Source organism: Aplysia californica, unplaced genomic scaffold (genome assembly GCF_000002075.1).
Source record: "Aplysia californica isolate F4 #8 unplaced genomic scaffold, AplCal3.0 scaffold00028, whole genome shotgun sequence".
NCBI classification, from domain to species: Eukaryota; Metazoa; Mollusca; class Gastropoda; order Aplysiida; family Aplysiidae; genus Aplysia; species Aplysia californica.
The window spans coordinates 1,826,515-1,852,177 of NW_004797298.1; the positions used below are offsets into that span (position 1 = coordinate 1,826,515).

General features: G+C 38.4%; 1 protein-coding gene across 1 annotated transcript in view; it reads left to right on the top strand.

The window, feature by feature from the left end:
- LOC100533406 (inositol trisphosphate receptor) overlaps positions 1 to 25,663 on the top strand; it is a gene marked incomplete in the record, with an annotated part of 124,925 nt that overhangs the window by 47,277 nt on the left and 51,985 nt on the right. The window contains 8 exon segments of the mRNA NM_001204689.1: positions 9,051 to 9,195; positions 11,789 to 11,948; positions 12,968 to 13,083; positions 14,050 to 14,146; positions 20,201 to 20,252; positions 21,046 to 21,202; positions 21,775 to 21,996; positions 24,905 to 24,997. Of these exon segments, the coding sequence (NP_001191618.1) occupies positions 9,051 to 9,195; positions 11,789 to 11,948; positions 12,968 to 13,083; positions 14,050 to 14,146; positions 20,201 to 20,252; positions 21,046 to 21,202; positions 21,775 to 21,996; positions 24,905 to 24,997 (1,042 nt within the window).

Here is a 25,663-nt window from a genome sequence, read left to right on the forward strand (position 1 = left end):
TTTTTTCTTTTCTTTTTGTGTCTGTATTTGTATAACAACACGTCTTTACTGTTGTCTTTAAAAATGAATTTTTTCTTGCGAAAGAGCTGTTCTTTTCAGAAATTGTCAAATGCTACTATTGGGGGAGAGTCTGGTAATACTCTGCCAAAGCATTAACTGTGAAAATTTGTCATAGATTATCGTCTTGAAGGTGTACTTTTTGAGTTTCTATATTGTGCCAGGACTGTTTTAACATTTTATTTTGGTTAGGTCTGCCACCTATCTTGACTTTAGTTGTAATGTACATAAATACAGGCCCCTCCTAGCATTTCCCCAATCCTCTCTTCAATTCAGATGTAACATAGTCCAGAGGATTTACTTTCTCCAGCTCAGTCTTGCTATTGTTTCAGTTACAGGTCTACTTACTTGGCCTTTAAGTTGTAAATTTAATGACCTCTTCTTCTCATCGCTGCAGTTGTAACTTGACATGATCACAGTTCTTAATTGTACCAGTTTTGTCTTGTTTTGAGTTCAATTCAGTTGTAATTCTTTGTTTCTCCCTCTGCATTCCTAAATTTGAGGTCCGGGTATTTTCGTTTCTTATGTTGTAACTTAACAACAATCCACAATTAAACAAACCAAGCTTTCTAATCAGCCCTGTGATTCCTTCAATTAAGCCCCCTATCTTCATCCAGGTATCAAGGCCGTTGTCTCTTCACACTGACTGTCTTTCACTGTAGCTGTAGCTCCACATCAGTTGACTTGCTCAGTTAAATTTCTTGTACCACATGATGTTCACATTGAACTGCTGTGTTCATTCATCATTTTTTTTCACCCCCCCTTTTGTAATCAAGCCAAATTAGTTCTTCGTACACCGAGCTTTTGTGGCTTAAGACTTTTCCCTCCCCAAAGTAAAGGAGTAGGCTTCTGTAGATATGCTGATTACCTGGTCATGTTCCACCAAGAGCTTCTGTGCTCCTCCTACTGTTGCCTTTGTGAATTCTCGCTATCAGTTCGTCCTGTTTTCTCTCTCACTTGATTCTGTTATAAGGATCTGCGTGCTTAGAGAGAAGTTCATCGTACAAAGCTTTTGCTTTTTTTGTTTGTGTGTCTTGAAAAGTAGAGCATGATGCTCTTCTATGACTTATAGGTTTATAGGTTTGGTCTTGTGATTTGATGTGTTTTACAGATATTTTATAACAGTTTTTTATGGTGAAGGTTTTATGCTTTACTGTCTTTGGGACTCTGGAAAATGATAAGGTGCTATTAGAGTATTTAACTTTTGGCTTTCTAGTTTTTTTAGCAGTGAAGCTTGACACTGCGGGTTCACAAAATTGGCAAAAACATTTGAACATTCGGCATTCAAGATGTGTCGCATTCATAGATCAATAAGAATTCCTGTGTTGACTGACATGTTCAACAGTGAGCGATAGAATGAACTGTTTGTCAGTCCCTATGCTGCATCCACAAATTGTGAATTAAGCAATTAAATTTTGCTATTGTAGATGTTGTGTAAGAGTTTATCATTCGTTTGGAGGCACTGTCTTGTTCACAACAGAAAAGGCTTTTTAAAATTCAGTATAACGCCCATCTAATAGCACCTGTAGGGCATGATCTTTGTAGGCATGTGACACTGTCACAGGGAGATCACTCGTAGATCTCACCTCATTTCCGGCACTCCTATCATATTGTAGTGTTCTTGTTAATGCATGCACAAGTGGATCTATAGCAGATGTACTTCACTTTGGAGGAGATGAATTTTGTGTGTTTGGATTGTTGTATGGTGTTTGTGCATTACACACAGGACACAGTGTACTTCACCCACGGCAGACAGTTCTTGGAATGATCTGCCGTGTTTGTTGCCATCCCATGTACACAAAGTGTACTTTTTTCTGGACAGTTTTATTTTATTTGTACTGTGTCAACACACATATAGAGAGTGTGCTTTTTCTTGAAAGAAAGATCCTTTATGTGTGCTGTGTCAAACACATACAAAGAAAGTGCTATTCAAGGCACTTGCACAGAGTCTGTCAGTGTTGAGGACAATTATATCATTCCTATTATCTGAGTTCACACATACACAGACTCGATGTCATCTTAGACAAACAGTGCTATTATCTGTGTATGCTTCAGACTGACAATTCTGTATATATATATATACTAACCTGTGTACAGCATGGCTCACTCTAGAAAGACGCGTCTGTTGTCTGCATACACACATTCACAGACTATAAGCCCCTGGGGGTAGTTCTTTTGTCTCTACATATATGCAACGTATGTCTCTGTACACAGACTGTTCAATAAGTCTGTGATCTGTTTAGACACATCCACAAGTTCCACGTCTTTCAAGACAGATAGATCTAGCGTCTGCATACACACATACTCTGAGTGTTGTTCCTTTATAGGCAAACAGATCCGTTGTCTGTGCTGTTGGATATGAACGAGTGCCAAGTTCCACTATTGTTTGGACAGCTCTGTGTGTACGAGGTTTACTGTGTTGTGTGGATGAGATCTGAGCTGTAGTAACAACTCAACAGATTGTATCAAGACCTTACCTGTGACAACTGATTGTTTTTTCTTTGCCCCCTCAATAACAAGGGAGAAGTCTCAATTCTGGCCACATCTTGGTACAACTTCTTGTTGGGAAGGTGTTGGTCATTGTATTTTGATTGGACTGTGTTCCATTCACATACCTGATTTGCATGTCTCTCTCCCTGAATCATCGTACATTGAATTGATGATAGAGGCATTTATCGATGTACCAATGAGAACGTGAACTGCAGGATGTTATTTTAGTTCTTTCTACCCCTGACTTTATCTCTCTGTCTTCTTCCTCCTTCTTTTTTAGTTGTCTTTGCTTCTTTTTTTACCTCTCTTTTCCAAAGTTTTTCTTCTTACCACTTCAAGATATGACAGGGTATAATTTTGTTTCGTTTTCATGTTCTTTAGCTAGGCAGTAATTTTTTTTCATAATAAGTAGCAAAACCATAACAGGGACTGCCAGGAGCTGTGATAGCTCATGCAATGTTTGGCACTAAAACAATGCAATATAGTTTCATTTGTATTGATCTGATATTACTGTATGTGTTGTATGCCCAGTGTGTCTGATTGTGGAGTGTACATGCAGCAACAAATTTATCCATGACTTGTAGTTTAGCCGATATATGTTGTGAGATTGCATCCTTGTTGATGTTGTCTTCCTTTGCTGTATGACCCGAACACTTGGTAGCTCTCACAGAATGCCACATATCCAAACGATATAAGACACACTACCTATGAATGGCCTGAATGCTGTCTGTCTATGTTTTTGTGCTGTTTCCCATATTGTGTCTGTATCCCTGTATTATTAACACAGCATCCCCTTAATCTTGCAGATATGAGTCTTGTAAGCACAGCGAAACGTAGGTGCCTTTTTCTCCACTCCTCACAGCCCCCTCTCCCCCTCTCTGGCGTGCAGCGCTTTCCTGCATGCTTACTCATTCAACTCACTCCTCGTGTATTCACTCACAGCTTCCTTTCTGTTTCTTCCTCTCGTTCCTCCTCATTGACACATACTCAGTACAGTCCTTTCGTTTGCTTCTAGGTGAGTCGGAGCCTCTATATCTCCTGCCGGCAGCTAGTCATTTGTTTTGTTTAGGCATTTATGTATCTATATAGGAGCTGCTATTGTCTTCTGCCAGTCAGCAAACTACTGATTGCTCTGAAGACAAGCAGAGACACATTCGTCCTAGCCTAGAGGCAAGGCTAGAGAGCTGGTACATGATATAATCTGTTGTAGCACATATAGTAAAGCCAGTCATGGTCAGGTGTAGCTCACACATACTGGGCACAATGATTATATCTTGTTACTATATCCTAAATTGCTTGCCTATTCACTCAGCAGTGGTTTGTTTTGGATTGTGGTTATCCTTTTTGAAATGGTGGTACAGAATGACCAGAACATTTTGTGCGGATGTCTGCATGAATTGAAGTAATAGCATCATATTGAGAAGAACAGTCAGTTAAAGTAAGGGTATACACATAACTCTTGATGAGAATCCATTTTAAATGTTAGTTTTTCAATGTTGAACAGAGCAATTGAAATTTAAAATACTTCTGTAAACATCTTGGTCTGAAAAAGTTACTACTCAAAATTTTATATTCAATCAAATTTGTTAATTTTTTGTTTTATTGAACTCAACAGCAGACATCGTGACATTTTAAGTTTTTTGATCATGTAGGCGAAATAGGTTTTTTTTCAGTTATGTTATATTCTACACATTATTATCAACATAATTACTCCTTTAAAGGATTGCACCAGATAGCCCGGTTCATGTGTTCCCTGTGTGAGCTTTAACACTGCGCAGTTGTGTTTCATTTCTGAATTTCAGACTGTTCACTGTTATCTCTTCATGGTAACTCAGGTTGTTTTGTTTGGGTTTTTTGCAACTGCTCTTATGAATGAGAAGCCTGCCAGGCTTGGGGACTGACAGTTTTTGGGGGGTTTTTTCTACTTCTGCATTTGATTGAATGATGATGATGATGATGTTGATTACAACATTATGTATGGAATAGTAGTAGTCTTCTCAGTGACTCTGATTTCTTTCTGCATTCATTTACTTTTCTGGAGCTCTTATGTGAATGTGTTAAGCTGTTGGAGTTTCATCTTTACTTCTCTAAATAAATCAAACATATTACAGTAAATTGCAACACTTTTTTAACTTCAGTTTCCTACTTCTTTTGTCTCTGGAAAAGCACACAAGCAAAAATTATTAATGAAATGTTGACTAAACAACAAATAACCTTTGGATCATTTTGTACTGATTCGTAAAGAATGCAGTTGCCAAAGAAGTATTGTTTTTATTGTTTATGTTTCTCTGTGCATATGAAGACAAAAGTTTGAACATTTTTTACCATCTTCAATTTCTCCCCTTTCAAAAGAAGTTTGAGTGTACAGCACAAAAACAAATGATTTGTTGATGTAACTCTTGATACACCATTTGTTAGTTCTTTTGTCTTTTACATAAGTGTGCTTTACATGTGTCCTCTACACAGACTTCCAACTTATATTTTTAACAGTGTGTGGACACATCAGAAAAAGAAAGCCCCATAATTTTACAACGAAATGCCTGTTGTTACGCCAATAATATTGTAATAAGCTCACTGGTTTCGGGATGTTTGTTCTCCTAGTCAAGTCTGCATAGCTTTTGGCCCCGTGTACAGCTCTATAGGGGAATCCTTTTCTTTTACATTTGTTGGCACTTTGTGTCATGCTTTGTATCTAGCTGTTGCGATTTTTATGCGGGATCTGAAGTCCTTGTGTGATCTCTATGTATATTGTGTCAAAAGTCAAACGTTCTGGCTTGTGTATGCTCTTTTCCTGTTGTTGCCCAATCGTAAATGTGCAAAGACAAACCATAAATGTGGGACATAAAATCTGCCTTTCACCCTGATTCTTTGCAGGGGGGGGGGGGGGGGGAAGATCTACTCTATGCTGACTGAGAGTTTTACCAAAATAGAAAGCGACCATGATGTCCAGCCTGGATAAAAACTTATGGGTTTTGTGGAATTTCAGGGGAATGCAAGTTTGAAGAAGATGAGCTCTACTTCTCTGTTGTTATTGCCTTGCTGTGAAACATTATGGATAAAGCACAGTGGCTTGTAGCTTGTATGACCATTTTCTGTGGTTTGTCATGGAAACTGTTTGTCGCGAACACATTTATTGAATTATTCTATACGGCTTTTGTAAGCCTGACTTAATTATGTTGTAAATATGACAAACGTAAAGAAGCCCTGTTACATACTTGACTATTACTTTGAGGCATGTGGAGATAGACAAAACGATCCCGCAATATTTGCTTCTGTGAGTGGCAGGCAGTGCATGCCTCGGAGCTATGTTTATTGTAATCTGGAATGTTATGGTGAAAGAATATACTATGAACATTTGATAGCAGGTTTGCCTACTGTCCCGACTTACTGATGCTGCCCTGTTTTCTGTCACTCTAGAATTACAAAGAGTGAAGTAAAAAATGTTGAGTTTCACAACATGTCAACCTTTTTCGAATGCAATTCTTTGAATATCTTGATAACGACTGTATAGTCTTACGATTTTGATAGAGCAGATATAAACATTTGATTTTTGACCTCATGGTCTTGGTTACTCAAAATGGCAAGGAATGACCGATAGAACTTTGTGATTCTGAGGAAGTGAACTGTCCTAAATTTCCTGGCACTGTCCTGGATTTGTCAATGAGGAACTTGAGGGAGAGCCTTTCTACATACACTACACCAGAGCCAGTCCCACTGGATGAAATTATATTCGTTTTTGTGGAATCTGATGTTGTAAGGCTGGGTGTCCCTGATTAGATTTGTAAAAAGTTGGCAAGCCTGGAATATCGTAGTAGAGAAATGAATGTTCTTTGTGCATCTGCCAGTTAGTGTAATAGTTGTAGGCATATTTCTCATAGCCGTGCAACATGACATAGTGTAGTTTTCCCCATGAGTTTTATGTAGAGAACTCCCTGTTGTAATGTGCTGTCACTAGTACATGTGTACACTTACATATATATACACACACAGAGGCACGCACACACACAGATGCACACACACACACACACAGACACTCAGACACACAGACACTCGCACACGTGCACACACACACACGCACGCACACGCACACATACACATTTAAGGTACTCTCACAGGCGTACACACACTCATGTCCATTCCTGCAATTGCACATATGTAAGCCTATGCACACACTATACATAAACACACCCATGCACTCATATGGTTTATGTGTCTTTTCTCCAACTCTATCTAACGTCATGAACAGAGTTATAATAGTTAAAAACGTTTTCAGTTGTCTGCTTTATCACAAAGCCAGTTTAGATATAGCAGGGTAACCATTGCTATTCCGTATTATTGGCATTTAAACAATTTATTATGGTTTTTTTCTGCTTTTCTTTTTTCAAATTCTTACGTTACGGGAAAGATATGGTTACTATAACATAAGTCCATACCCTGACAAATATTTTAATGTTTTGTACTGCTTAGTTAATCACAGGCTAAATAAGGACACAAAGACGTATATCCCCTGTTTCTGATTCCAGTACTGTAACACAAAGCTTGTGAGCTGCAACATTGTCTGGGTAGGGTTCAATTGTGAACCATCCTAACGCACACTGTGTACCTATGTGACTGACGAACCCTGTTGCTCTATAGCCTGTTCATCTCTCTGCACTTTTCCCTCCTATATATCTAGGCCTCTGATTGTGTCTCTTGTAACAATAATATATTGTCATACTCTCTCAGCACTTCATACTCATAGCCATCACCCTCACTTCATTTGGGTCTGCATTTTCTGAGCTTTCCATTTTTAGTTCTCTATTGGAGTGTTAAAAATCACTTTACTTTTGACATTATACCATGTCCTAAACATCGAAGAGTAGATGTGAACACAGAGGTGGTAATGATGGAAGTGACTATTGTAAACCTACTTACATACTGTGCAATGAAATGTATGATTTCTTTGATGTTCTGGTGAGCTTGCTTTGCTTTGAGTAAATGTAAATAAAGATTACCTGTGGTGCAAACCTGAAGGAGTCGCACATAGAAACTTTTGAGATTTGGGGAGGTGGGTTTTGTGAAATTTATAGGATAAGGCTAAGTGAAGAAAGACTGTTGTTTTTTTCCACCCAGCACGGTCAAATTTCTCCTCAAAATGTATCAGAAAAGCCCTGAGTGAAATGTGTCTTGAATTTCATCCTCAGCATGGCCTGTAATGCTTTGTTATAGTGTTAAAAGATTATTATTGTGAAATTGGCAGCCAAGGATTGTTTGTATACCATAAGCAAGTGTTACTTGGGTTTTGAACCTTATCCTAATGCTTGGAGGACAGCACAGTGTTAGTTGTCTGACATTCACATATGATGTAAGTGGTTATTTTGTTTTTTCATTGTGAAGGGAACAAGAGAGGAGAGGCTTTATTCTTACCAAATAGATATCTAAGCAGTTTTCAGCCAAATCATATGTTTATTTGTTATATGAATCTGAATAGTTCCTTATACGTCACAACGCTAGTGGAGAGCTGCTTGTCAGTGGCCTGTTAAGACGAGTGTGTTGTATTTTTTACATGTACTAGTAGGTGGATATTCTAGATCTGTATATGGAAAAATAGATGAGATATACTGTGCATGTTAGAGCATTTGGCACGTCTGCATGACTGATGGGACAGTGATTTGTTGGGTGCACGTTTGATTTGGGAACAGATAATGTTGCTTGTGTATGTATGTGTGTCTGTGTGTGATTTCATATGTGTGTGTGTGTGGCTGTGCATGTTATTGAGAGGGAGGGAGAGAGAGATATACCCAGATTTACCGTCTGTCGGAACCCATCAGTCTTCTGCACTTTGCATGTGTGTGTGTGTCTAAAATTTTGTTTTGCCCTCTCTTATTCTGAGAAACTTCCTTTGTTCAGTTAGTTACTGCAAGATATAAATAAACTGAGTTATAAAAGGAAAAGAAATAAAAAAACATATGAGCTAAATCTCTTTTGTTACTTTTCTCACTACCAAGAGAGTAAATGTCGCTACCATTTTCATGAACCGTATATTTATTTATGTGTGCTTTTGTGGACGTCTCAGTAAACCACAAAGTTGTAGCTGACATCCAATTGGTTTCTTTAGCCCTAATGTATGTCAGTATGTTGGTCTGTGCAGCTCTTTGTAGAAGCACCACACTGGTGAAAGGAGGACACCAATAGTGTAGTTCGCATATTTAATCAGATTAACAACTATAGACTTGAAATATAAGAAGGTGAGTAAAGTAATAGATATTAATCAAGATGTTGATGTCCATGATTTCCTTTTTCATTTGTTTTCATGATATCCTCCCGTTTGTGCCCCTTTTACAGCATTATTTTACAATGTGTTCCTGTAGATGTAGTGTGTGGTGAGTGAGTGCATCAGATGTTATGTGTGTGTGTGTGTGTGTGTGTGTGTGTGTGTGTGTGTGTGTGTGTGTATGTGTATGTGTATGTTTGTCGTGTCATTATGTACTAGAGGTCAGTTTTGGTTCCTGTCCTGTTCCCAGCTATGAGTCCAACATCAGCAAAGCTCCAGAGAAAGAGGAGGTGAAGAAGAAATTTGAGCCCACCATTGCCTTTGTGGAGGACTACCTGTGCAACATTGTCACTAAGGCCTGGGCGGACGGGGAGCAGAACAATCTGACCTTTGAGGTGAGAGGGATGTGGGAGGACGTTACAGAAGACTCTTTTTAAAGTTTCCATCCTACGTATTTTATTCAGCAGGAGAGCTCGGCAAGCTGCGTATAGCTAGCGCAGTAGTCATTTCATTGGTGGATTTTACATGAAAAACCTAGTCTTCTCTGACTTTCACTTTTAAAATCTGTTGTTTCCTTCTGTTCATACACGGTGAAATAATGAGTTTCATAATACAATATTGCTCTGAACATTGAGGGAGGAAAGGGGGGGAAGCATTATGAATGGTTACTGGATAGACACTACGTCACTAGTGACAGCTCTTTTAATGGTTGTCATTGTACTGTTAGGACCTTGTTGGCCTATAGAACTGTAACCAAACAGCTGAGAAATTTTCGTTCTTGCTTAACTGATTTCATCCATGATTTTTTAATGCTCTGGACAGAGTTATTTTTCCCTGTTCAAAATTAACCTCGGGTGCTTTTATTTAATGATTTACTGCGAGGCTCTAAGTTGCTCTACATATGTATGGCACATACCAAACTGATGGGAGTCAATAGAGAAATCTGATTATATCATTTACAATTATCTATATTCAGATTGTATTGTATTTTCCCTCAGAAAAAAACAAAAACGAATGAGAATACAAAATTGCGCTTCACATCTTCGAAAATTTTAACTTACCTCATTTTTGAACCTCTACAAGTCCATATATATAGAAATCAACACAAAATTGTAGAGATATCACCCTAGAACACATTCATGCAAGAATTTCACAAATTTAGTTCAATATTTTTCACTGAAGGGCCTTTTTGTTATACCAGGCTCCATGCTGTTTACCCTTATGTAGCAACTGCATAGCGACCACAAAACATTGATTTTTGCAAGAATTTCGCGGAGTTTCGATCGATTTTGGAGCTCAGGGATTGAGGTCAGGCTTGTTTAGGTTCTACTTCCTTTTGACAAATTAACGGGAGGAGCGACCCTTGAGGACCATTTTCTATGTTTGTTACCTGAGATCAAATCTAAGTACACATATCCAATCTGTGGGAGAGCCGCTGGAAATAACAGACGGGTAACAAACTCCATAATATTAAACTCAAACTGGGACCGCGAAATCCTTCGGGCCTCTCCAGAAGAGACTAAGTCATTTTTACTCGATTATGCATCGGACACACGGCCCTAACACACAAATACCTCCTTCAGGGAGATGAGAAGCCGTTCTGTGTGGGATGCGACACAGATTTTACCTTTAGACACATTTAAACCGAAAGTCTAGACTTCGGAGAGACCCGAAGGAAACACTTTAAATGCCCAAAATTACAAGATATTTTTTCCGGCATTGTTCCCAACAGAATTTTAGATTTTATAAAGATCATTTGCCTTTATGGAAAGTTATGAGATAGATTGTTCGAAATTTTGAAGTGTTATTTAGAAAGTTGTTTTAAATTAAAATTTAAATCTTAAGCCTATTTACGCTCAATTTTTAGCGTTTAAAAAATTTTTAATAGAAATATTGACCAGTGTCAAGCCGAGAAATGAACCGTTATGAAAAAAACTTGTTTTGCGCGCTCATTTGACCTTATGCAGTTGCGAGCGCCGTAAAACCCCATACTGAACTAAGTACACATATAAGTTAGGCATAGGAAAATCTCTTGATACGCAATTTTATTTTGGCATAGCTACAGTGGTTGCTATGGAAATAACCGCCATCTTGAAAATAAACATTGAATTTCAAATTCCTAAGGCTTTCTTATTTACTGACCAAATTTGACCAAATAATATGGTGAGAGTATATCTGAACCAGACCCTATCAGCGTAAAAGTGAGATTTTAATCAATAAATGCAAAAGAAAAAAAAAAGAGAATTTTTCTTATGTATAAAAAACCTTTTCTAAATTTAGGTTGCGTAATCACTTGCCAATGGAGAAGTGGTATTTTTTTCGCAAAACTCTCTCTTTTACATTGATGGCAGCCTTGCCATCTATGCTTCCTGAAAGTTTCATTTCAAAAGGATGAAAACTAAGGAAAGGAGTAAGGAAAAAACTGCTAAAATATGACATTTTTAGAAAAACGACAATTATTGTGAAAATTCACTATATTAACCCCACGCTCATGTTTTCAGAGGCAATTTACGAGGAGAATAAAGACTTTCTCAATTGTCTCCTTGCTATTTTTAGACAAAGAAGTGGTTGATCTTAAAAAATCAGCCAACATCTCAATTTACATAGCCTAACCCAAAATCGGCAAAATCAGATTAAAAAAGGAAATATGTTCAAAAGTGCATTATCGTCTCGGATTTCGTGGAACTGCTCACAGCAGTCGAATGGCAACAGCGGGTAAACCCAGGGCTGCTGTCAGCGGGGACAGAATCAGTTAATAAATGCCTGGGAAAAGTTATTGTAAAGTATCTTCCTCATGGACACAACCTTGAACCGAGCTGAGCCTCAAACTCCCGAATCTGCAATCTACAGATTACATGTCTGGTAGCTTGACCATGAGGCTACTGATGCCATTCAACTTGTAAGTTTTGTATAGCACTGTCCTGTGCTTCTTGTTATCGTAAATATGAATAATGATCTGTAATTTCCTGTGCTATTTTTCTGTGTCAGGTTGTGAACCTGGCTCGACAGCTCATTTACTTTGGGTTCTACTCCTTCTCGGACCTTCTTCGGCTCACCAAGACGCTTCTGAGTATTCTGGACTGTATCCCAGAGTCCATGGCCACCTCCCCTATGGCAGTGCCAGCTGTCGCTGTTGGCGTCGCTGAAGGTTAGCATGTGAACACTTGCTTCTGCATTTACAGGCCTTCATGCTAACATAATTAAACAAATGTGATGTGTTAGTCTTTCTTCATTAAAGTGCTCACTTTGCCTTATCCGATAAATTAGTTGATTCGCTGATTTTAGCCACATAGACACGTATATGTACATCAGATTTATTAGTTAGGTTTGTACAATTTATTATATTAAATGATGAAAGACATATTTAACTAAAAGAAAATTGCATCAGTTTAAAGTCTATAAATTTGTTGTGCCTATTTTTGGCTGACATCTCCATTCTTGGTTTGTGAGAAGTAACTCATTTTGTCTGCACTCACAAATGCTGGCAAGTACAGTCAAATATGTCCCGAGATCACCACCCGTTGTCGAGGAGAAAAGTGGTTGTATTAGACAAGTTGTCCTTTTGAACGGTGTCATAATAAAAAAAACGAAAAAAAAACCTAAGTGGAGTACAGGAGAGTGGAAGGCAGTTGTTTGTTCAGGTGATTGTTTGGGGCGTGTTTTAGTGTATACTCACTCACGAACACTTACGTACACACTGAGACATGTAATATGCACACGTAATTAGGGTATGGGTGTATGTGCATATGTATGTGTGTACGTGTTTCCTTTGAAACCTTATTGTAGCAATTGATACTTGAGTGCACTACGATAAAAGGAGTCAAATCACAGTTTTCAATTGAATTAGTTTCTCCATCAAAGCCAACTCCATATGAATGAAGGGCTTCACTAGTAGGTCTTACTTCTTTTCTCTCCGTCTATTGTCTCTGTCTGTCATACTCATTCCCTGCACTAAATGACCATTATTATGTCAATATATACTCTTCTTTACTCAAACAGATAAATGCTATCTGTTGCGGCAGGCGGTTGAGTGGTTGACATTCTTTTTTAGTCTGCAAGCTCTCTTTCAATTTTCTGCTGTCCCAGTCTGCCCCTAGAAGATTGTAGCTGATATTGTGATTTCTCACTGTACTTCAGCCCAAATTTTAGAAGTCTTGTCTATAACAGGGGATGACCTCGCTATGTCAGAGAAGGCGACGGAGCTGAAGAACAAGAAGAAAAAAGAGGAAGAAGAGGACACAAAGATAATGGACACCAAGCTGAAAATCATCGAGATCCTCAAGGTAAGCAATGGCATGTGTTGCATAGTGGTGGATGGAAATGTGATTCTCTATTTGGTTTGCAAGAGTAGACTTTTTAGTTGAAGTGGCCAACTGATGCAATCCTTTTTATCTTAAGTGTGTCCGCTATGCAAGGACAATTTGTGATGATATGTCACCTGTACACTGTTGTTATACCAAATTTTTTCTCGACTGGAAATTAATATATGTTTGTTTAACTGACAAGATGGAAGAAAGTGTAGGAAAGCATACTTGTCCTAAGGTTCGAGCCCATGGTGTCATGATCGCGAGGTCATTGATGCTACTGCCCAATCAAGATGTCTTTTCTTGGCTCCAATGTCTTATCAAGATCAATTCTTTCTATTCTCCCATAATGTCAAAGGATAAGTTCAGCGGAGAACAGTTTAAGAGACGTACTGTATTTCCTCGCCCTATGATGGGTGTTTGTCGAGACAGCTCTTGGCTTCGTTCACACAGCTGGGAAATTGATACTTATACATATTTCTGCCAGCATTCAGTATTGATGTTACTGAAAGGAAGAAAGGCATGTCACCTCAATGTGAACTGTTTTTTTATTTAGGGAATGCTTTTTGTCTATGTTTTAAAGTAAATGTGAACTAAGGGTTTTTTGTTGTGACACTGGTTTTGGAATTAGTTCAGTGGAAATACGTAGCCTACAGTTTAAGCCTAGACACATTTGCATGTTTGTTTTACACTTGCGAGTGCTTCATTTGTCGGTTTATACTATACTGATTTAGACTCAAGTTTATTTATTTTTACAATCTTTTGGTCCTATAAATCTAAACAGCTTACAGGTCAGGGGTACAGGAAGTTTTTAAGATGTTTGACGACCTGCCACGTTTGTGACACAGCATAGTCATGGACGCTTGACGGAAGGCATAGGAATGTGTGCAATGTGCGCTTTGTGAGGCGTGCGGCTGTGTCAATGTTTGTGCTCTTGTTTCACAGTTCATCATGGACACAAGGCTAGATTTCCGCATCACCTCCTTGCTCTCCATTTTCAAGAAGGAACATGATGAAAATTACAATCCTAATGAAAAGACGGGTAATTCTAATAGCCTGGCTTGGAATGCCATTAGTTTTAGTTTCACACATTCTTGTCCCATAAGCTGTGTGGTCAGAACTGATGCCTGAAACCTATAGGCCTGAAAATCTGCAATGTGCTAACCTTATACAATTTTGAGTCAAACGATAATGTTCTGATCACATAGCTGTGTTGGTAGAGCCGTTTAATCTTCAGCTAAGCTTTCTTGGCAAGATGCAGCACACCAAGTTCATTTTTTTTTCAGTGACTCTTGTTCCCCTGTTTTTTAATTGATCATAACCTTGGTATGGCTGTGGTGATAGTTTTTTTTTCTAACCCACATCTTGTACCTTGTGCATACGCATGTTTTATTTACTCAGGGCTGTGGGTCCACCCAAATAATCACATAGTAACCTCACTCTCTCTCTGATCCCCTTGACAAATGGTTTGCTGTATAGATCTCGACAGTTCTCTATCGTATGAAAGCTGGTGGCAGAAGGGCGTCCTTTCTGTGGCCTGCTTCTTCTTTTCAATTTTTGTATTATTGAAATCTTGTTCAGTTGTGAATGCAACCAACTTGTGTTTCGTGCACTCATATGACGTTATGTAATTGCGAGCGCCACAAAACTCCTACTAAACTCTTACTAAGTTCTGGTAACTTGCTGTAAACCAACACTCTGCAGCAAAAATAATTCTTTTGAGATTGGGGAAGAGTCCAGCTCATGAGAGGTACACAACTGCTCTACTCAGGTTTAGAATTGCTTTCTAGTCTTCTGGTTGGGATTGTTTATCTTTTTTCAAATGGCTTTTGACAAACTTTGGCTCATTATTCACTTTTGTACTTCATCTGGTGCAGGAAGCCCCCCAAAAAGCCTTATTTTCATTATTGTTGTTCTTCTTTTAAAAATATCCAGTAGTCCAAGTAATTTTTTAAAATTTGTCATGGGTCATGGTTGATTGCTAGGGCTGTAGAAAATCTTTTGATTAAGACAATGCACAATTTAGTTAAGACAATGCACAATGTATTTGCCCACCTAACTTTTAGACATAATAAGTGCTTAAGTTGAACATCTGTCTTTGAAAGCGTGTGTTTTGATACTTAAGTTGCTGAATCTCTGTCTGAAAAGGTGATGTAGTTGGTTATTATTCCTTTGTTCATAATGCAAAGAGCCTTCAGGATACCCGCAGGGGGTAGGTGAGTGCTCAGGTTTGGTACTTCTTTCTTCTGGCATAATATGATGGTTATCATGCCAATTTGCAGTTTTGGACCATTCTTCAGTGTGCTTCATGCTGTACTGGCCTGATCATCTAGTTTGTAAATGTCAAAACTGCCTTTTAGATTGTCATAACTGTTAGAGGAAGGCTCACAATAGCTGATGTCTACTGGACTGTAACAGCTGTTTGACAGGATCTGTTCAATTTTGTGAGGCAAATGTATAGGAGGACGTAGAGAAATACGATGGAGGTAGCAGAGATGAAGAGCTGTTCAGTGCACAAGGTTTACATTTTGTACATAATTTGATGTGTTTGGAGAGCTCATCCATAGGTCTTCTTCTTTTGTTTTTGTCTGTCTATCTTGCTTATCCTAGCTCTAAATGATCATTTGTATGTGGATGATGTGCCCCCTGTAACTCCAACATACCAACACTCAGTTACTGGTGTCAGTTTACTGTGGGGAAGAGAAAGGAGTGTTTTAGGCAAAATTGGACTGAAATACTCCCTTCTTTCTACCCAGTAGTCACAGTTGCACACAATGTGCCGAAATGGAATGCAGCAATGTTCAGCACACTGCATCAGCATTTAGAGTTACTGAGATTGTGTTTGTGCAGTTATGAGGTATGTCCAAGTTTCACAGAGTAGAAGAAAGAAGTGAGAACAAGGACCAGCCTACTGACAAGGGGTACTTTGTGCGTGTTTTGACGAGAGGAGCACCTGTAACAACAAACTATTGCATGCCTGATAACGACACTCACACACACTTGTCTTATGATCCCCCCACCCCCTCATCATTCAGTACTTGATGCATGTTCGACTCGACTATCGCCTTGCGTGGATCCTGGCCATGTTTAAAGCTCAAATTCAACCCCAGCTAGATAACAGCCCTGCCTACAAGTCTAATGCTATCATCAGTAGGTGCTTCTTGGTGGTAAACCGTCGTGTGTATGCTCATAGTTTTGTTGTTGCCACAAGCACAAAAGACATGTTCCCTCACTCAAATGTACTCCTTCCTCTCCATTTGTCACCTTTGTAGCTGCCACAATGCTTTCTCTCTTCTCTCCTTAAGCGTGGATGAAAACTAAACTTTTAGTGGACGCCTACTAGGTTCGCTTTGTAATTTGGTCCAAGTGAGATTTTGATGTTATTTTCTGTCTTAAAGAAAAACAAAGCTTACTGGTATGAGGGACCATTATTTAATCTATGACATGTCAAAGGATGTAACATGGAACAAAAAGAATTTAATGATTGTCATTTTGTTTGTGTTGAATGGAAAGTAGAAGTTAAGACCTGGACAGAAAATAGAATGGTAATAATAAAACTGGAGACAAAATTCATGACTTTTAGCAGGTGGATTTTTCATTAGGATGAGTTAGTTGGAGAAGCATTTCCAAGGTTGCAAGCCTTGAGTATAATTATCTTTTACATAATATTTTTTTTTACATAATCATTGCTCTCGCAGGAAGGATGACATGGCCAACAGATATTGCAATACCTGGCATAGCTACCTACTCATTAAATGCAGAATCTATGGAAGAAGGCCCCCCCCCCAGTCAGATTCTCTGCTCAGAACATTTTTGCCAGTTTTCATCTATGTTCCATGCAACTTTTGTATCTCTCTCTCTTCATCTTTCTGTGCTCTTTTTCCTCATGAACAATGTATCGCTTTCCGTTATTCCCATGTCTCCTTACATCGAAAATGGTAATGGATGTGTTTCTATCTAAACAATAAGGTGGCAAAGGTTGTTATGTTTTCAGACGAATTCAAGCCCAGATTAGAGTTCTACCTTTTGAACTTCAATTTTTGTGGGTTGTTTTTTTGTTTTTTTAGACTTCCCAGTGGGTTGTCCTGATTTGTCTCACTGTTCCCTGCTTTTTGTTCTTTGTATGTGCAGTGATGAGTTCCTCCGTAGTTCATGGGACTTTGATGTTGTTTCCTCTTCTGTACCCTGTCAACTGTTACCATTGACCTGCTGGATATAATGCTTTAAGTGTGACACATGATGTCTTATAAAGTGCTTTGCTATACTACACAAGACTTAAATCATGGGTCTGAAGTAACAAAAATGTAAGTGTATTTAAAAAATATAAGTTGTCGCACAAAATATTTCCATGTTTATAGCAAAAATTGTGAAAATTTATTTTGAGATCATCCGTTACTATAATGATCTCAGAATTTTTTTTCTACACTTTCCTTTTCGAGATACGTCTTACCCATCTTAATCCATGTTTTCCATCAACATAAAGTTTATTAGTACACTTTCCCAGATAATACCGGGAAATGAAATATATGTTTACAGTTTTGAACTTATATCATTTGAGATTTGATAACTTTGTAAATATAGAACCTTCAAATTGTCAAAGCACCAATAACTGTGGGAGAGTTAAAAAAACTCAAATTTTACCCAAACACTTACTGCTCATTGCATATTCTGTCTGTACTTCCTTTTCAAAGTGTGAGGTTGTTTGGCGCATTTGCTAAATACATCGGCGCAATCTGAAACTTTTTGACAGCACAGTATTTGTCTGTTCTATTTGTTTTTTTTGGGGGGAGGGAATGAGTTTAGCTAAAAGTGTTCCTGTTTTGACATTGATAAGTAAGGAAAAGAGATGCTTTTTAAATTCAATGACATGCCTCTTTGTTTAACGGCTTTCCCTCTCTCAGTGTGTCTGAAAATCTGTTTTCTTATTATATTATTTTTGAAGCATTTGTGATTTTTCTTATTTCAAGAATTCTTTCCTTGATTCTTGTTTTTCTTCTCTACTTAAAATCAACAATTATGAAGCTAAGAATGTGTCCTGTAGATGGTAGTTAATTTTTCCTCTTTACATAACGACAAAATAATGAAAGTCAAGAAACTGGCATTTTTCAGCAGGTTTGGGAATTTTTATTGAATTTTTGTTTTTCGACTCAACACCTTTCATGATTAAAGGCATAAAAGATGTAAATTTTCAGTTTGCACGGACTCTCAAGCTTAGGGTATAACCCAACTTGGCGGCCATTATTTCGATAATCTTATCTCTGAAAGAAAGCGACCCCACCTCCTTCAATCGCCAATATCTTGACTTGTATCTTAGATAAATGGATATTTTTTTGATCAAAAGCAAGCAAATGGACAGGCTTTAAGATGATACCAATAACTCCATATGCCCCGAAATTTACAAGCGCCTGATTCCACCGCGCCATGACACATTTTGTGGTTTTTACTGTAACATAAAAGAAATCCAATTTTTTCCCTGTTGTTTGATAATAAATGGTGTAATAATGTACATCTAAGTTTTAAAAATGATTTAAAATCACATTCATAATATCATGTTTGATAGCAGCATGATGCATCGTGACAACTGCTTTGTTGAGTGTGTTGAAATTCATTTCCATTATTAAAGACAGGCACTGTAGACCACTTGTGTGGCTTTGGCCGAGACATTTTTGAGAAAACAGATTCACTCAGAGCTACTGTATTAGTCATGTGCTTGTCGAAAGACATAACTGTAGTATAATGAAAGTGTTAACGGCTTGGGGAGGTGGGAGGGGGGGCTAAAGGATTGAGTAAACTTTGCACATCCCACATTTTGTAAAGTTAAACTTCTTGCTTTGCGGTCCCATTCCCCATCAGTTTCACAACATTCTTGCTTGCCCTATCAAGGATGCCAGCTGGTTCTCAAATGGTCATGTTAAACATTGCTGAGATTGTGTTTTGCAACATTAAATATTCTTGATTTGAAATAACCTTTCTGCCTTGTCCACCTTTTTTAATTACTGCAAAGTTACAATGACCAATCGTTAACTTCCTCATATGGAGACTTACTGTGTTTCTCGTGACAGAGGTGCCTCAACTACTAATGTATTCTAAATATTCAGTGACAATAAGCTTCTTGATAACCAGCATTTGTTTACTAACTGCTTAAATGACCATTGATTAGTAGAAGACTATTGACAAGTCGTTCTTGGTAACCATTATTTGTTTACTAACTGCTTAATTGACCATTGATAAATAATTCTTGTCAACTAATGATTGTTTTCTAACTGCTTAACTAAGATAGTTTTCTACAATTTGCCTGTGTATGTATCTGCACCTACTTCATTAAGCATATTATATTGCCCTTTTTATGTCAATTTTTTAAATAATGTTGATTTTTATTGTTGTTCAATTTTTATTATGTTGCAGTCACACTATTATTTTCATTGTTGATATAGCTCTTACTCATTGTGTTTACCTTAGAAACCTGCAGTGTCATCACTTTAACACCCATCTTGAGGTTACGAAGACAGATCTGCAAATACATGTAGTATTGTTTTCATCTCAGATCCGAGTCTTATTATGTTCTTTTGTTTTAGTAGGTTTTCTTGTGAAAGCAACTTTCTATTTTCCTTTCAATATAAGAGGAAAGGGAAGGCTAGATATTTAATGTATGTGTGAGCAAGATGGTAGGAATAGTTTGGTTTAGAAATTTTTGCTTCACAGCAATACGAGTTGACCTAGAAAAAAGACACGAAAATTTGTCACTGGCGTTGCTATCTATATTGCCATTCAGTTTGTATGTGGGTGTGTGTGTTTGTAGTAGATACATGTGTTTGAAGGAAATAATCCTCTCACTTTGACTTTTTTGTACTCCCTGATAGGAAGCATATCATATTTATCATGAGTTTATTACAAATTTAATTTATTTTGTCTCTGTGTGAGACAAATCTTTGCCTGTTTTATACTGCTTTTTGGGTACATCGTTGTAAAGAAATAAGTGAAGTTAGTCATTAATCTTGTGACAATTACAAACCTTACTGTTCTAAGTACACACTGTCTGGCTGAATAAGTGTTTTTTAGTCTCATGCTCAAGGAGAGGTACTTTCTGTTCTCTCAGGACTCGACCTGGATAGCATTGCCACCCAGGCAGAGGATGTGTTTGGAGGAAGGTGAGTGGAGGACATTCTTTGATGGTATTTTTGAATTGTTTGATAGTCGAAGCCGCCCAGTTGTACTGGGCATTTAATTCTCAATATAGGTGTTGAAGGTAATTGTTGTCGAGATTGACGAAGGATCCCTCATTGTGTGGGCGTGGATGTGTGTGTGTGTGTGTGTGCGTGTGCGCGCGCGCGCGTGTGTGTATGTGTGCATGTGTGTGTGTAGTCTTATGAGATATGCATTTTTCTCCAGAGGTTCTGTCTTGTAAACGAACGTATGTGTGGCATTTAACCTTGCAGCATCACTCAGAGAAAGCTATACTTGGATGATAGTATGATGGTAGGGTGAGAAAATGTGTATATATATGAACATATAATTTGTTTGCTTCTTCACTGACTAACTATGCCAGCTGTAGAACTCACAAGGTCATAATGCAAAGGGTGAGTGGTTGGTGGGTGCTCTGGTGTGGTTTGCTCCTTCTTTCCTATCAACCAGCTATCGTCCTTATCTCTCCTTCTTCTTTTTTATGTTTGTTACTTTCTTGTAACTCCTCTAATCTTCTGGCGCTCATATGACCTTATGCAGTTGCGAGCGCCATAAAACCTCTACTAAAGCTAAAACTCATGCTAAAACTAAAAGGGTTCTCAGGTGTTTGTTGAAATCCAAGTCTTTGACACTTATACGACCTTATTATGTTGCAAGTACAGCAAAACTCTTACGAAAAGTAAAAGGTTGCTAAGGTGTTTGTTGAAATCTGATTGTTTATCCGATTGTTTGTGTGTTTGTTTGTCTGTGTGTGCTCAGTGATGAGCTGGACCTGGACGGCCAAGGGGGTAAGATGTTCCTGAGGGTGCTGCTCAACATGGTGATGCACAACTACCCGTCTCTGGTGTCGGGCGCCCTGCAGCTGTTGTTCCGACACTTCTCACAAAGACAAGAAGTGCTCAACGCCTTCACACAGGTACTTGTGTCCTAGGCTTGTGACTCCTGTTGAGATGGATATTTTATTTTCTGGATGTGTGTGTGTGTGTGTGCACGTGTGTGTGTGTACGATGGAGATGGCATCGGCACTTTTAAGGCGCGGGTAAAAGCAGAACAGAATGTGGGTAGAAGCAGAATTTCTCTTTAATGGTCTTAATTGGGGAGTTGGAGAGTGTTAATACATGTTGACTACTTATTTACTAGGGCATGATCTCATTTTTTTAAAAAGATCTCTCTCTCTCTCTCTCTCTCTCTCTCTCTCTCTCTCTCTCTCTCTCTCTCACTCACTCACTCACTCACTCTCACTCTCACTCATGATGTCTGTGGTTTAGTGGTAAGTCTCTTCATGCAGGAGACTCCAGTTCTATTCCTGTTTAGGAAAAATTTTTGTCAAGTTTCTCGCCCTTTCTGCTGAAATGTTGTATCCCTCCTAGCCCAGGTTGCCCCTGACTGGTAGGGTCGAAGCCCACCTCCTTAAAGACCAAAGTAGTGACGTTATGAGGAGGTTGTTAATAACACCTACATTAAGATTTTTTTTTCTCTCTCTCTCAGGTCCAGCTATTGGTGACCAACAGCGATGTAGAAAACTACCGTCAGATCAAGTCTGACCTGGACAAGCTCCGTCTGCTGGTGGAGAAGTCAGAGCTGTGGGTCTACAAGAGCAAGCACGGCGATGACGCTCCCAAGAAAAAGAAGAAGAAGGCCAATGATGATGACGAGGATGGCAAAGAAGCATCTGAGAAGAGTGAGAAGAAAAAGAAGAAGGAGCACATGGTGAGTGCTGTTTATGGGAACAGTTGGATATGACAGAAAGTGGATGTGAGAGCAGAGTGGCTTTGTCGTCTGTACACGTCGGTATATGGTCACATGTTTCCAGTTTATATTTAAAGAAACAAGTAGACAAAGTGAGGTGGCCATGTTTTGTAGTTTTCCGTTGGCCTTGTTTTGTACAATACATGTAGGGTTTCATATCCTGCTGAAGTGTTTAAGTCTTGTGTTGCCTTTTGTTTTCTTTAACTCATTCGCTACGCCGAGCCGTGGGGGGGGGGGCGGCTAAAGTGCCGTCAGTACGCTAAGCCGCCCCCGGCTGCTCGAGAACCGATCTTCAATTTTAGCTTAGATTCTATTCCAATCCACATATCCATGTCATGATATAATGTTGACTTCCGGGTCAAGCATTTCCACTGAAAATCGGAAATTTAGATTCAGTTTTGCAACGCGATTTCATAGTTTATTCGACTTTGTTTTATCGCGAAGCCAAAATTATAGCCTGGACACCAGTCTTAGTAATTTTACACAGCAAAATCTATCATTATTTTGCCTACTTAAGAAATGTAGGACTCATTTTTATAATATTCTTATGTGAACTCATATTGCCAATGCACTGTTATTGAGAAATCAATATTTTTTGAGTGCTAGATCTAGGTCTAGATCTAAATTGTCAAAATATTTTTTTCTCCCTAAAATCATTACTTTTTGATGAAATTACACAAAAAGTGCCACTCAAGACATGTATAGGTTTATTCCAAATGCAATTCTGAATAATTCCATATGAGATACGAGTGGGTTTTTTCTGTTTGTGATCGTTTTTCAAGATTATAAAAAAAAAATTTTTTTTCAATATCGGATGTTATGTACAAAATGTACAAATATTATGGAATGTAGGTAAATAACTGCAAACTTTTCAATATTTTCCAGTTCTATATTTATTTATGGTTATTTTGATGTATCGATTGATTAGGTGCAAACATATTTTTTGAGTTTCACCAAAGATTATTAATTTTTTATTTTCAAATTTTATCCGCATCCAATCAAAATTGTGTTGCATAATCGTCTCTTACAGGAACCAAAGTTGAAAAATACATAAATAAACATAACAGATGTATTCTACGAACCATACTGAAAATTTTGGTAATAATACTTTGATATTTATTTGAATTTGTGGCCCCAAAGACCTTTTAACTGCCCACTAGTCATCATCTCATTCGGCCTCCCGAAAAAAAATTCGTCCACAAGCCGAAAATAATACGTAGCGAATGAGTTAACAGCCTGTCGGTCTCTGAGATAGCATGAACATTTTCTAAGGTCACCAGATTTATTCAGTATACTTTATTTTATCTGACCAATACAAAATTAATAAATTCGTAGGAGATCTGCCACTCTTCTGGATATCCCGGTTTTTTTTGCCCCAAATCTCATACATCCTGATTTTCCCGATTTCGATCATGAGTATCCTGATTTTTGTGGTCCTGTCTGTTGCACCAGATTTTTCAAAAGATTTACACTGCCTTCTTCTTTTGTTTTGGAAAGGACCCGTCAAACATTTTGTCTGCAGGATTGCGGAGCACTATTTTCTGAAATATGGATGCCAGATTTAGTTGTTTACTGGTGTTTACTGGCCTCAAGTTGTGTTGGAACTTTGCTCGCTCATGTTTTTTCAACTGTACTGAAAGTAGCATCGATTTGACGTTCCGACTTGGGACATTCTCAAGATCTAGTTTGATTTTTGTTTCCACTCAGAATTCTTCGATGATGGCCTGATAACTGTTTCAATTGCGACATACAAATGGAATTTTTGTGAGGCATCGCGGTGAAATCAGGCGCTTGTCAAAATAACGAAATCGGAGAAACAGGCATTTTTCCGCCAGTTAGGCAATTTTTATCAAATTTTGTTTTTTGGCTCAAACCCCTCTATGTCCATACAAAAACATATTTCCATGGGAATTTTACTGAAAAACGTTGATTTAAGTCAGAAAATATGTCATTTATCAGTTTTCAAGGACTCTTTGACAATTAGAATTACCAAACTATGGCGGCCATTTTCTCGCTACTCTCATCACTGAAACCAGGCGACCTCACCTCCTTCAATCGCAAATATCTTGACTTCTATTCGAGATAGATGCGTATTTTTTTCATTGAATGCAAGGCAAATGAAAAAGCTTTCAGATGATATCAATAACTCCACATGCCCAAAAACTGACGAACGCCTGATTCCACCGTGTAGTGACACATTTATAGTTCTGCTGTTACTTTTAAAACAAGCTTTACCTGAGCTCTGGTTAGTCGGGCAAGTCATCAAGACCCGTCAGAAAAATTGTTTCAGTTGGGCGTTCGCATCACGTGACATGACTTCAGTGTGTGAGTTGCGCATGTGTCGGGGACTGTCCGTTTATGGGATCAACATTTGAGGTGGGGGGGTTTGGAGGTATGACACTTGGACTATATTTATTGACATGATACTTCTGGATTAAACAAAAATAATGATAACACACTAACACACACACACACACACACACACACACACACACACACGTGCGCGCACGCACACACACACACACACACACACACACACACACACACACACACACACACACACACACACACACACACACACCCATGCACCCCAACACACACAAACACCCACATGCGCACCAGCAGGGCATATACATGATATATATTTATGGACCCCCCAGGAAAATTTTTAGTCAGCTTGGCAGTCACCTTGGTAATTTGTCATTTTGAGATTTCATAGAGTGTCAGGTCTGTCATAGGTATATTCCCCTCTTATCCAAACTTATTTTATAAAGATAATACCTTTGCATGCTGGATGTACTGTGCTCACATATATAGAGCTAAAAGTTTCTGACTGTATTAGTGATTGTCTCTGTCCTTGTGTTCACAGAATACAGGCGGTGAGACGGAATCAGCCATTGACCTTGACATTGGTCCTCCCATCAGTTCAGATTCAAGTGTGAACTACAAGACCATTAAAGCCGTAAGTAAACACTAACACTATTAGATCCTTCCTCCAAAAGTCTCAGAAATTTGTAACTATTGATTAGCCATATGCTGTAGAATAGAATTTATTAAATGAAATTTGTCTCCTCTCCTTCCCTCCTTCCATCTGTCTGTCTGTCAGTCTGTCTGTCTGTCTGTCTGTCTGTCTGTCTGTCTGTCTGTCTGTCTCTCTCTCTCTCTCTCTCTCTCTCTCTCTCTCTCTCTCTCTCTCTCTCTCCCTTCCCTCTCTTTGTGTGTGTGGTTATATGTGAATGGGATTCTCATACATGTGTGAATGGTTGGCGGGTGCTCTGGTGTGGTTTGCTTCTTCTTTCCTATCAAACATCTATCGTCCTTATCTCCCCTTCTTCTTTTTTTATGTTTGTTACTCTCTTGTAACACCTCTAAATCTTCTGGCGCTCATATGACCTTATGCAGTTGCGAGTGCCGCAAAACCCTCAATTAAAAACTCTCATACATGTATTAATACAACAAAAAGGGCCATGACAGAGCATTGTAAGAGGTCTCTAATAATTTTCTTCTTTCTGTTACCAAGCTAAAACAAATGTTCTATACTTTGTTGAAATAATGTGGTGGGCCATGAAACTATTCTGTGTGGGTGGTTGGCGGGTGCTCTGGTGTGGTTTGCTCCTTCTTTTCTATA